General features: G+C 33.4%; 1 protein-coding gene across 3 annotated transcripts in view; it reads right to left on the bottom strand.

The window, feature by feature from the left end:
- The window catches only part of Ldd (lipid droplet defective), a 35,607-nt gene extending 22,107 nt beyond the window's left edge, over positions 1-13,500 (bottom strand). For 2 of the 3 annotated variants that reach the window (XM_070294666.1, XM_070294668.1), the window contains exons 1-17: positions 13,035-13,500; positions 5,711-5,805; positions 5,411-5,634; positions 5,103-5,245; positions 4,905-5,035; positions 4,323-4,708; positions 3,897-4,217; positions 3,562-3,817; positions 3,230-3,427; positions 2,942-3,156; positions 2,607-2,817; positions 2,116-2,489; positions 1,695-1,983; positions 1,390-1,584; positions 1,015-1,232; positions 624-808; positions 7-521 (exon numbers count right to left, since the gene is read on the bottom strand). In XM_070294666.1, coding sequence (XP_070150767.1) covers positions 7-521; positions 624-808; positions 1,015-1,232; positions 1,390-1,584; positions 1,695-1,983; positions 2,116-2,489; positions 2,607-2,817; positions 2,942-3,156; positions 3,230-3,427; positions 3,562-3,817; positions 3,897-4,217; positions 4,323-4,708; positions 4,905-5,035; positions 5,103-5,245; positions 5,411-5,634; positions 5,711-5,773 — 3,924 coding nt within the window. In that variant the 5' untranslated portion in view covers positions 5,774-5,805; positions 13,035-13,500. The remainder of the gene's footprint in view (positions 1-6; positions 522-623; positions 809-1,014; positions 1,233-1,389; positions 1,585-1,694; positions 1,984-2,115; positions 2,490-2,606; positions 2,818-2,941; positions 3,157-3,229; positions 3,428-3,561; positions 3,818-3,896; positions 4,218-4,322; positions 4,709-4,904; positions 5,036-5,102; positions 5,246-5,410; positions 5,635-5,710; positions 5,806-13,034) is intronic. The other variant, XM_070294667.1, reaches the window with a different exon arrangement.
- Positions 13,501-13,773: the final 273 nt, after the last annotated feature.

Here is a 13,773-nt window from a genome sequence, read left to right as displayed (position 1 = left end):
ATTTACCTTGTGAAAAGTGCTCTCTTCATGCCTGATCTCCAATGTCTCTCTCAATGTCTGCAACATATGGTTCAAGTATTTCTTCGAGAAGAGCGGCTCGATGACTATTTTGTTTTTCAGTGTGAAACTGATGCCTTTTGCAAGATCGTACAGATCGCCGATCATTGAAGCTACGTAAGATCGATACTCGCTAACAGGTTTCTTCCAGATCGTCGTTTCCGCCATATAAAAATCCGTGTAGACATTGAAGTTTTCAGGATCAAGATCGCAAGTGAAATTTTTCAGGATTCTGTAATCCTCGGCGCTCAGACCAATTCTAATGTCCGACAACCAATCAAACATCATCGTGCACGTGATTGCAGTGTTATTTTTCAGCGCCGTGACGATTTGATCGTCGATTACAGGATCGGATATTCCATTTACCAACGTCGACAGAATGTAAGGTAACTGATCGTGAAAAATGCTAATAGGCGAGGTATTATCAAATCCTAGCAAGGATAATAAGCTGATTTTTCCTACAGCTAGAAAAAAAAATTATATAGTAATATCAAATCTCGAGGAATTAGACGCATCGAGTTAATGTCGTAATAATAATGTTAATATTATCTCGAAAATCCATTTACCATTATTCAATATGTTCGTCACGATACGTGAACCTTTGTGAACGACATTGGAAAGATATTTTAAAGAAATAAGAATACGATCAGTAGCGTCAACTGATGGCTTCCAAATTTCACTTGCAGAAAGCTCACTACCAAAAGCTTTGATCGCCTTGTCGATCTCTAGATCGATATGATCCAAGGTATTTCTTCAACAAAAATTAACGCTCCTAATAACTAATTGTATCAAATATAAATAAGAAGCGAAAGATATTTTACAGAATTAAATATTAAAGTTAAAACTGAACTTCTCTTCCGACTGAATTACAAATTTAAAAGTTAAATTTAGATGGATACTCTTTTGCTACGCTAAACGACTATTTTTTTATTATGTAACGTTAAATAAAATTTTTACCTCCAATCACTTCTCATGCTTGGCAATCTTTCTTCGATAATACTGTCTGCTTCGTCCGCGAGTGTATTTAGGTACTTGGCCAATTTCGGTTCTTCCGCCAAAACGACATCTTTAGCATCGTTTACCAAATCATCAAGTTTTGTAATCAATCGTCGAAATTTTGTGTAGCCCAGAGTCCAATTGAATGCCGGTAAATCTACATTTTTGTCATGCTCGAACTAAAAATTAGTATTACAAAAAGACTCAATACAATTCATAATTTTTATAATAATTTATTAACTTGTTATAAAATTGTTATTAAATTGTTATAAAACTTTTTATTCTTAAAATTGAAACTGAAAATGGATTAATAAATAATTATGCATATAAACTTACAATTTTTCCGATTCTCATTAATACTGGTTGTTCTTTCCATTCTTTAATAAGGAGAGCTGGACTACAGCCGATTTTTTCGATCTCTCGTACAACTTCCCGACTTCCATTCCTCAATTCTAATGCAACGCCAATACTATCATTTACGATGCAAGGCCACATTCGCTCACGTTCTTTATAATCATCAATAACCGATATCTAACGGCAAAAATATACATCAGATTTAATATATATATATATATATATATTGTAGGCTATTGTTATATATTTAGAATAAATTAAATAATTAAATGCAAAAATTGACTTACTAGAGCAACTGGTTTCAAAGTTATCATATCAACTATATCAAGGATGATCGGGGATAAATTTCTCAAGAACGAACCGACAAGTGTCTCGGTTTGGGGCATTTCCTGCAAAACATCGGAAATCTTCGCTACGTGATTGTTATTCTGAATCTGATCGACGATTTTCTCCATGTTGTCGAAAATCACTGAAGTCGCCCACGCGAGCCCATAGATAATCTTCCAATTTTCTTTGGTTTGAATTCCAAACACTGGACTCTCCATTACGTTAAAAAGCTTGCAGATTAAACCTACGCTGCAGACACATGTAATGTGTTACTAATAATTTATTTATTGTAATCAAATTTTATAATATATTATGATGGCGATAAATTCTAAAAGATAAATCGCTTGGTAAAAATGAAATGCAGAAGAAAATATTTCTTACCTGATCTCCCATGCATCTTTTGCTGTTACCTCCGTCGTCCATGAAGTCTTGAAATTCAGTTTCAATTTTTCTAGTTTCTTCAAATCATAATGTTGACCCTTCTGTTGTACCAGGGTATCGATGTACTGGTAAATCTCGATTGTCTTTTCGTTGAAGGCGGTCCAATTAAATTCCTTCTGCTTATATGTGGCTTCCTCGATTTCGATGTTGGTCACGTTCAATTCCAGATCTGTTTGCACCGATTTAGATAGATAGCACACCAGTTCCTTCAGAATCGTGCTGTTCGATTCCTTAGGAAAATTTAACAAAGCCGGCGGGTTCGGATCCGTGCAATACGTTCTCGTGAAATTCGAATATTCCAAGATCTGTAATGTCTATTTAACGAAGATCGCTTTGAGATGATAAAGTATACAGGCTTTATAATTGATGATTATATTATCCAAAAGATTTCAAGATTAAAGAAAACTTTAATTACGTTTTGCTCAACTGACCTTTTCTTTATCCGTGACTGTAAGATAAAACGATTCGATCAACTCCTCTTGATGACGGCGTACCTCTTCGATCCAACTAGTAGGATTAGTTCGTAGATCTTCCAGAATCATTCCAGCTAAAAAGTCCATATTTTCCAAATCCGGTTTGATTGACATGTAGGATAAACTATTGGAACCCAGCATTTTCGCTATGCTTAGATGAATTCCCAGACTAAAAAAAGTATTACATGTTATAGAAAATATTCTTATAATATAGAAAATTATTGTGCATATTGAATGAAAAAAAAAATATATATATATATATATACAAATTTATTTTATGCATAATTACTTACATATCCAATCTTGCTTGAGGTTGCGTCTCTTTAAAAATTTTTACCCATTCGTCACTCGTTTGAAAAATGGTCCAATTTAAGTAACTTACTTTCCGCGTGTTCAGATAAGTTACAAATTTTTTTATATTTGTCACAACGGACGTTAAGTTTGAATTATCGATTCTGACTGCTCGTTTGAACGCCATATTAACCATGGTCGATAAAGTTTTGCTCACCTGAAAAAAATATGCTCTGCTTATTATGGAATCCTTATTACTGTTTGATTACAATCGATTGTTATATACATACAATATTTCCAAACTTGTCAAATTCGAAACTGTCGTAGACATCGGTGATCAATTTTTTTCCGTCATCGCTGCAGAATAATTCATCAATTTCGTTGGATTTATCCTTAAAATCAACGTAATTATCGAATATCTCATTCATTGTGTCTTTTCGACAAAGTGCTTCCTGGGATTTTGTTTTTTTTAAATCTTCTACAAGATGCTACAAGAAAAATTTTGAAAATTATGTTTTTGACGATTTGACTTATTTTATAAGAAAGATAAGAATCTCCAAAGAAATTTTTAGCTAAAAGAAAAAATAATAGTTTTGCAATATACATAATAAATATTGCATACCTCTACAAGATCTAATCGTGAAAAGGAACGAATAATCCTTTTATATACAATAGGCTGTAAATTTATCAGCATTTTTTGGACCAAATTTTGATGCTTTTTGGAAATCTCGTATAATCTTCTCAAGGTATCCTCGTGAAGAATAGCGACATGATGAGACATTTGCACGATATTATCTATCAGCGACACAAAATATGTCATTGAATTCACTATGTTTTCGGAAAAGAAATTTTTGAGTCCATCGAAAATGTTAGCAGCTCTAAAAATTAAAGATTAAATATGATAAACATTTAAATATTATTAATTTACTTATATTGAAAAGAAGAAAACACACATACAATTCAAAATCATCCACGTGACGATCAAGTATTTTATTGGTAAGTCTTATACCATCCTGCAAGATCAGGAAAGACAAATCTAATATCTGCGTGATATTTTCATAATTATCTGGATTCGAGGAGAAAGTCTTTATCGTCCCTCCCAAGCGGTCTATCACAGTGAAGAAATCATCAGCGTCAGTGGAATTGAGCTTGCGGTCCTTCACAACTTCTTTCACCATCTTTAGAAGTCTGTTTAATTTCAGAAATCCACTTCGAGCGACCGGCCAATCACGTTCGTATGCAAATACAGGATCCAAAACCGCGATGGCTTTATTAATACTGAAATTAAGGCATTTATATTCCTCCGGATATTAATCGTTTCGAGATATTGAATTAAGATTTAAGGAAATTGGATTTTAAATAGAAAACATATGCTCAACTCACAACTCCAGGTCGATTTCCTTGAAAGTAACGTTTTGGAAGACCAAAATTACTTTCGGCAGCCATTCACGTAGTTTCAAGTACTCGGGTATGTATTTCTTGGTAATCTTCAGGTCTAGGATAGTTTCTATCGCTCGCTTCAAATCCTGGAAAAAATTGTAATCGCGAAATTTTGCCATTGCGCGATCGACCATTGCCAGCAAGCCAGTGAAGTCAAGATGCTTCGAAAGATTCTCTAAAATGTCGGGGACCGCTTTCGAGTCGATGTTGCAGAGAACATTCGAAATCTCTGCAAAGTCCTCCTCTTTAGGTAGAATCAAATATTTCTTCAGATTTTCCGCGGAGCAAACGACGCCGTTGACGTCAGATGAACCGAAAGTTTTGATCAACTGTAGATGAAAATTAAAAAAAAATAGGTGAAAATTAATAAAGGCATCTTTTTTTTTATCCACTGCAATACCGTATAAAAATAATGCATACATTTTGATATAATATTTGTACAAGATTGGAAAAAGAGAAGTGATTATAGATAAATCACGGCGAAATTAATAATATCTCTGTTTAAATATAGGAGTAATTACTTACGTATATTAATTTCACGGATGATTCGAATAAACCGTCGATCAAACCCTCTCTAGCCCCCGGCATATGAGATCTTAATAAATTCTTAATTTCTTCGTGATTGTTGAACAAGTCGCCCAAACGGATTCCCTTATCTGTTAACATATTTATATATTCAATTGTCGAGAGAGAATGTTAAATTAAATTTCAATGCGATTGTACCGAAAAGTGCCTTGATTTCCGGCTTGGTGAGAATCTCTGCCATCGACTTCAACAACTGGATACTCTGCGGCAATGTTTCCACGGCGGAGATAATAGTCTTATTATTGAGCATCGGTTGTAATTCCACGATTAAGGGACTTAAACTGTTGTCATAAAGAAAAGAAAAGAGAAGAATGATTTAGATTTTCTTCGATTTTTTTTTTTTTTTTCAAAGATATATAATTGTAACGGATAAAGATAATAATTGTAACGGACTAATTATTTATTATACGCGCTCAATTAATTAAGTTGCATTAATTAAGACTAACGTGGCATTTTTGTACGATGGCACTTGCTCGTATTCCGACAACGGATCACAGGGACTTCCAACGCTACATATATAATTCTGCACGAAAGGCAGAAGCCCATCCTGCGGCATCGACCTTGCGGGAAATTGACATGTCGGGTAATATTCCGGATCGACATTATCACGCACCGTATAAAGAATCATGAAAACCACTACTGGCCAGAGAAATATCAAGGCTAAAATTCCCTGAAAGAATTTATACGATTTACACGAATCTCCGTAGAATAAATAGGAAACAGACGTCTTCGTTAAGTTGACTTACTGGTTGTCGCTTCCGAACGATATAATTCTTCCAAAGAAGAAGTCCAAGCTGATCGATCCTCATTTTTTTTTACACAGCTGAGAACCTATATAACACTACAAATTATTTCAAAGGATATTTAGTAAATTAAAGAAATAACTTTTCGATAATATTATCGCCTTTTACCTTTCTTTTTACATCTCTTTCTATCTTTTCATCTCTTTAACTTATAAAGGATTTGCACTTGTAAAAGTATTCTTTTGGAAAATTTTAATTTATGTCTTTGTAAAGATATAATGACCCTGCTCACGCAACTGCCAAATATGACTATATTTACTTATGTTTAAGATTTATCTCGATGACCTTATAAAGCTGTCTGTTTGTATACAACAAGACATCGCTTGACTGAACCGGCGCTAAAAAAACGATAATATATTTGTCTTATTGATTTTATCCGCACAAAATAATATATCCATTATTAAATATTTAATTCTTTCAAATAAGAAGAAAGATAAACAAGATAACAGACAAAATACACACGAACAATATTAATATGTATTAATGGTACAGTTTTGAATAAATTATAAATATTAATGTTTTAAAATAGTCGATATTGGCGGATAATTGATTTTTAATTAATACGTAGAATTTTATAATAACCCTTATCGTGTTATATTATAAAAAATAATCATTTAGAATTGTTACAACGCCCGATGATGCTCGGAGCAGGCACTAACGAATCGAGATTTGAGCCTGAAAAAACTATACGGAAAATCTCGCGCAACACAATGGAAAGTTTTGCAAACTCGCGTGCAACCGCGCCGTATACTTTTCTATCTAGAGTACTCAAAATGTGCGGAATCTACTTGAACCGAGTGTACTCGGAAAAATGCTGACGGTGAATGGTTGAATGCGCTATCAGAAAATTTTATCGCGATATAAAGAAACAATCTAAAAATTTCTCACCGTAACGTAATTGCATTCACATCTTACCATAATCTACTCTACACGTCAAGCGGTTAATAATAATTATACGAATAGTACCGGCGCACCCACTTTCATTAAATCACACTTGATCTTAATTGCGAGACATATACTTCAAACATCGTCTTATTATAAATGTAGAAATATGAATGAGATTTATTAATAGCTGATATCGTCTTATCATTCTATCTCTCTCTCTCTCTCTGAGATATCTTATCCAGATATATACAAAACAATATCATAAAACTATCTGTACAATATCGTAAAAATGAGATAACTGTACATGAAAATAGGATAACTGATGACTTGTTCCAACATCTGCACTCTGTCTTTGCCAGCAACAAAAATTTTTTTTTTTTTTACACCTATCGCGATCCCCATCCTGTTATATATATCATACGTTATATTTTATATATGACGTATCAGTTATATATCTCTTTTTTCTCACATTTAAAATATAAATATTTAAATATTTAAATATTTTATATTTACATTGCAAAATAAAATTTTTAGTTTCACATTTCGCAGTCATCAGCAAACCTCACATCACGCTTGAATCTACACTTTGGGAAGAATTCCATGCTTGAATATACTAAAGCTTGTGTGAATTGACTATTGTCCTTTGGTGTGCCGGAGATTTGCTCTACCGATTCTTCTCTCTAGCGCACGATGATAATGCAAACTTAATTAATCCTGTTTACCAAACTTTAAATTTACTGCCGCATTCGGTGCTCACGAAATAGTATCAAATCTTTTAAAAAGAATTTTTATTTCACGAACTTAATTTATTTTAATTTATCTAAACATACAGTTGTCTTACTTTAAACAACGATGAACGTTGAAAATTGTCGCAGAATAGCTATAAAAATTAATACCATATATGGTACAGGGACTTTTAAAATCATCACCTTTATTTACATTTTACATCAATCACGGAATGGAGAAAAATATTAAACTAAAGTTGCATAGTTTTAAAAAATTTTGCAACTTTAATTTTACCCATTTTTCTTTACAGATAATAATATTAACATAATAATTTTAAATGCTTCATTTTGTCTAATTCAATATCAATTTATCAACTAAAGTTCAAGATTGATGTAAATTATGTTATTTCGAAGAATGATACATTACGACTGCTTCGTGGAAATAAAGATACAAGTTTATCATCTAATATCGAAAATGTTTATATTACGAACTTCAAAGCAAATTCGTAAGCAGCGTGACTAATTTACATATCCGTCGATGCAGTTGCAGCCGGAAACGCGTACTGCTCTATCGCGTGCTGCATCGACGGCAGGATGCATTATAGAGATATGGAGCAGTGAACTTCTCGTGCAAGGATAAAGTGCATATCAGAAAAATATAAATGTCCCCGTCTCTACGTCAATCTCCTTCCGGGGAGAAATTACGAAGTATCGTGCGCAAAAGCCGGAAGAAATAAGAGGATCATTTATTTCCGGTTATTAGACGCATCTAATTTTAGTTTATAAATGAATGATGCAAGATCATTTCTTGCGAAATTAGTGAAACATATTAACATTAATAATATAGTGTAGAATGAATTCGTAAAATGGATTTTTATTAAAAAGAGTTATAGATTTTTATATTGAACATGGAGGAAATAACGCAAATATTTTTTTTTTTTTTTTTTACGAAAGTTCCTTATTACTTAATTAAACTAAAAATAAAATGTATCGTTGAAATAATTTAACATAAACTACAGTAACTTTTACAGAATTGAAAATTATAAAATGAATGAACAGAATTTAATTTAACGTTTAAGAAAATTTTTTGCGGATTTCTTCGTTCTTAATCGTATGACCTTTAAATTAATCAGCATTCGTAATCGTATACATGATGACCGGTCATTCGTATACGATTACGCGAATCTGTCATGAGATAACAAAGATTCCTTGTAATTATTGATTTGGAAATTTTGTCGCGGAATATATGATTAACGTAATCATAGATGATGCGACTACACTTACGAGGAACTCGTAATATGGCCGTAATACGATTGGTCGTGCACAAAAATACAGACACGTATCATCTTAAATATTTTGCAACGCAATCTGCGTCTCGCGCATATATATGGAATCCAGTAAATTCTGATAAAATCAGCGAAAAAATGATTTCTCATGAAGAAGAGGAAAAATATATTTATATGTTACGTTTAAATGTAAAATTATTCTTTTTAAGCATATTATGTAGTCAATGAAAAAAACATTTATTCCGCATTTCTTAATTATTTTTCCTAGATGATTGTACTGCGATTTAATAAACACACTACGTACGTAGAAATACGTAATATTTTCTAATGGAAGACAAACACGGGAATATTTGAAGAACACTTTGTACAATAAGGCTGTAATAGTATCGTCGAGAGTTCAGCTAATAAATAATCAGTAAGATCAACATTGTGCGCTACAATGTTATCTATATATCCCAGAAAATATACATTTCCTGCCAAAATATAGTGCTTCTCTCAAAGCGTGTTCTTTGTTATACTAATAAAAATCTTGTCTATATAAAAGCGAGAAGATGCAGTCTATTGTGATACAGCAAAGTACATGCTTAAAGAATTTCTAAAATCCGGTCAAGTTCATTGAAAGATGTTGAGAATATTTATGACACACTATATTTGATACACTTATGTGCAAAAATATAAATATTGTGTAACTATATACACAATATACGTATATTTATTAATAAATTAACGATGTGATAAACGATTCTGTTATGAAATTTTTTCTTTGATAGATTTTTTTCCAAGAATTGAGACAGCTAATATTAGTCTTGTTCGTGCATAGTTGTTTTGCCGGTTGTAAAATGACGTAGTCGTCGCCAGACATGGCCTCTGTATTTTGTATATTCGTATATTTTATTCAGTGACCATGAATTAGCTGATCATTATCATTTACATCATCGACAAAGGGGAATTTTTTGTTTTGCAGAAAATCGATCAAAAAAAAATAGGCATCCCGGCATTCTAGAGCTTCGTTTATTAACAAATACCGGCAAACACCGTACACTTTCACTGGATCCGTGTGCGATTATGCGAGTCGGTGTCCGAATAAACGTGAATCATTTCGTAATCAAATCGCCGCGTTTGTTACGTGTGAACTTTATTACACAATACGCTCTTTTATACACAATACGAATAAATTTATCCTATAAATGATCTTCATTTTCTGAACGACCATTAAAACTGCTACCGTGGCACACGATTCGATCAATTAAAAACGAAAAGATCGCAATTTTTTTCAATTCACCAATTTTTTCGATGACAAGGAATAATTACTTTACTACTGTACACACGCCATCCATTATGCGAGATATGTGACGGTAGTACAATGCATAAAATGGAATAACTCTGACCAATAGTAATGAGACTTTATTGCATACGAAGAACAAAAGAGGATGTGTCCGTTTAATTACGCGCTATTATAATTTACAGTTAATTTTCCTGTGAAATGAAACAGAGTGAGAACGATTGCAGCGATGAGATTCATCAAGCGTGCGAGGCGTCGTTTCGTTTCCAGGTGAAAATCCGCGATCTGATTATTAATACGCTCGACACGCGGCACGCAAGCCGAATATACTAGTGTCGTTGGCACGTAATTATTATACACGGCAGTGACCATCGTTGCGACAATGTAACCGCGACTATGCAACTGCAAAACGATATTGTATGTATATTTTGTAAGCGCTCTTCTATATTCGTCACCGATGCATCCGCGCCGCAGTATACTTTGCATCATGTATTATATAATATTTATTGATATTGAAATACTAAATATCAACGTATTGTTAAAGAGAATTTTGTTTGTTGTTAGAAAATTGAATAAAAGCAAGTGTGTTACGCATACACGAGTGCACGAAATACCGCCTATTTTTATTTTTCCGCGCAAAAATGTCCCGAGGTCGAGCGAGGTTTGGAGTTCAAGATCGTTGACATCGAGACAATCGTACTAAACGCGCCGAATCTTTCTCAACGAGTAAATTTATATGAGATTGTTCTTAATATCAAAATACAAAATTATTGAACGATAAGTTTTTCTCAGAAGATTATTTTAGCGAAACGCAAATATTATGAGAGTAGATACATATTAATCGAGCATAGATGTTTTCCGTTAATGCGTCATAGAATGCGTTACGTAAATTTGATTTTAATGCGCATATATATCGATCGAATATAATCATAGCTAAGAAATATTAACATCGCGCGTCTACATTTTTACGTACAAATTTCGATGACGCTTGATCCAAACACATGTCAAACCACATAAAGCCATACAATTATATATACGATCAAATGTATAAGAAATTTTCACCTAGGATTATCGATACATGGATTAAACTTTAACGGTTTCATCTCATACGAGATAAAAGCTTTATAATTGGAAATGACAGATTTATGATTGAAAATGATGTCGGAATGATGTCAATATATTTTTTGAGAAAAACATATACAACGACTTTTTTGCTTTTTTTGTACTCTCGATTATTAAAAATTTTATTATTAATATAGATTTATTAACAATCTTACATGTTTTCTTCTTTTTTAACTCTCGACTATTGGTTTCTTATAATGATCAAGCAAAAGAAAAATGTTGATAAGTCTAATATGTAAGATTGTAAATGAGTAAAACAACAAGCGATGTACTAGACCGCAGTTCTTTCGCATAAACGTTACATAGTTGGTTATTTTACGAGAGAGATAGAAATAAGTCCGGAGCTGCGAATAAAGTTATATAAAATATGATGGTAGGTCGCGTTCGATATATGAAACAGAACACTCTTTCGATAGCTAGACAAATATCTCTCGAATCCAAGAAAAAGGATTGATCATAATAATTACTATACACGGAATTGCAAGTGAGGAAATAAAAATGAAAAAAAAAAACACTTGAAAAAGAGGTTTCTTACCAACCAATACATAAGACGAAGATTATAAATTATAATAAAAGATAAAACAAGATTGAGATGCAGATGAAATATGAATGTAGAATTGACTTGACTCGAATCAATTTAACTATGAGATGTGAAACAGAGATCATTCCTTTACTCGGGGAAGGAAGTTCAGGGTTACATACAACCATATAAAATAACCACGCAGACATAAGGAAGGATTGCATCCTTGCTTTTCTCAGAAACCTCAAATGATGATACCGTCAGCAGCAGCTGGTCGAGCAAGGTTCCCGATCGTCTCTGGAGCCTCCTCAAAGAAGCTCAATGGAGTAGAGGAATTTTGGCGCGTGACAATTTGCCGTAAAGTTCGCTCGCGTTTCTCCCTCGTTCTCCGAATGTGTTCAAAAATAGCGAATTTGTGTGAACATTGTAGCGAGAATTCGACGATTACGAATTTTTAAAAAGCGTGAAGGATAAAGCCGCACAAATAACGCGCGAAACGCGTTCTCCATATTAACACCTAAATGATCAAGGATAGATCATTGATTACGAAAAGATGGTAAGATTTTCTTCAAAGATGCTAATCATTTGCGTAAATGATTATTTGATAAGCAATGCATTGTAGTACACCGTGAAAAAATAATGATATAAATTTGATGATATTTTTATATTTAAAGTCTCTTTATTATCCCAAAGACCAGATTTATTACAACTGCGAAATGTGAGATATTTTTCAAAAACAATAATGATTACCTCTATCTTAATGCTCCGACAGATAACAATACAATTCGAAACAAGCATGGAATAGCGGAAATTAAATATATGGCTTTTTTGCATTTTGCTATATCAACTCACATAATTCCAAGATTTAAATGAAGAAGTTGAGCGGCAGGAAACATAAAAGTGTACTATATTTTATATGTACTGAGAGAGAAGTGAAACTACACACATGTAACCTGATTTAATAAATATTACGAAAATTAATTTTTTTTGTATTAAAATAAAGTTTAAAAAAGAAAAAGTTGATAATTTCGTGTAATTGAAAAATATATAAAAAGTGACTTCTCAATTCTATCTTATACAGTTTCTCTATCATTTCGATCTATATTCATTTCGATATATTTATTACACCTAAAATTGAAAATAGAATGCTTAGATACATATCATATTTTTTTCTTTTATTTCTAAACAAAGATTTTATTTTTAATCGCGTATCTTTAAAACTGCCCCATGTGTACGTATGTATAATCATCGAGAAAATTTAAACGACTGCACGTATGTATAATCATCGAGAAAAAATCGAAATCAATTCAAGGTTGCAAAATATCCTTCGGAAACACACGACAATTTTCCGTAATTCCATACATAAATCTCCAAGTTTCCTTTTTCTTTATACATCTCTCTTCGTCTCCTGATAGATGTGACTAGAAAAGATTTATATCATACTTACGGTTTCGAAGCAATTAGTCACCTTGTCTCCGTACACGTCTACAAGTACATAAAAACGTAATGTCTCTATAAAGACTAAACGAGCACTGCGCGTATATATGAATGATCTGTCCTCATCGATCTGTGCGATTGATAGATTATAAATCGCGCGAAAAATCGCGATCGCGCAGCGTAAATTACGATCAGCGATTCCCGAAATATACGCGAGCCTTTTCGGAGCTCATTCTGTTTTTACTCCGAGATGGTAGATCGGACAAACCGCGCTTCCGCAACAGGGATACAACCGGCGAAGAGCCAGAGCTGCTCGTTGCGATCGGCGAGACTCATGAAAGCGAACGCGAACGAAAGCGAACTTGTCCCGGCTTGTTTTCTTGTTTTGCGTTTTTCTCGGCTACTCTTCTCTCGGCGGCGGCCAGCGTAGATGTTGCCCGACGTTCATACACACTTGAACGACGATCGGGGGAAGACTGTTGCCACTACTGTGATGCACGACCACGTGGACCTTCGAAGTATGCTACACACACACACATACACTTTCTGTCCCGTGTGCGTGCCCATGTACAAGCGAGCGAGCGTGCGAACGCGTGATCATGAATCGTTTTCTCGATGGATCGATCGATCGCGAGGTTGTCGGGCAATATATATAAATGTAAACAGTTACAAGGACAGAAGATTCAATGATTTTTTCGTTAATTTTGTTTCATCGATAATTAATGATCTCTTTCGTCCCAAAAAAATAT

The sequence above is a fragment of the Polyergus mexicanus genome, unplaced genomic scaffold, assembly GCF_030449975.1.
Source record: "Polyergus mexicanus isolate NDT 795.1 unplaced genomic scaffold, iyPolMexi1.0 SCAF_4, whole genome shotgun sequence".
In the NCBI taxonomy this organism is placed as follows: domain Eukaryota; kingdom Metazoa; phylum Arthropoda; class Insecta; order Hymenoptera; family Formicidae; genus Polyergus; species Polyergus mexicanus.
The sequence above is the reverse complement of the archived record's forward strand: the minus strand, read 5'-3'. Positions and strand labels throughout refer to the sequence as shown.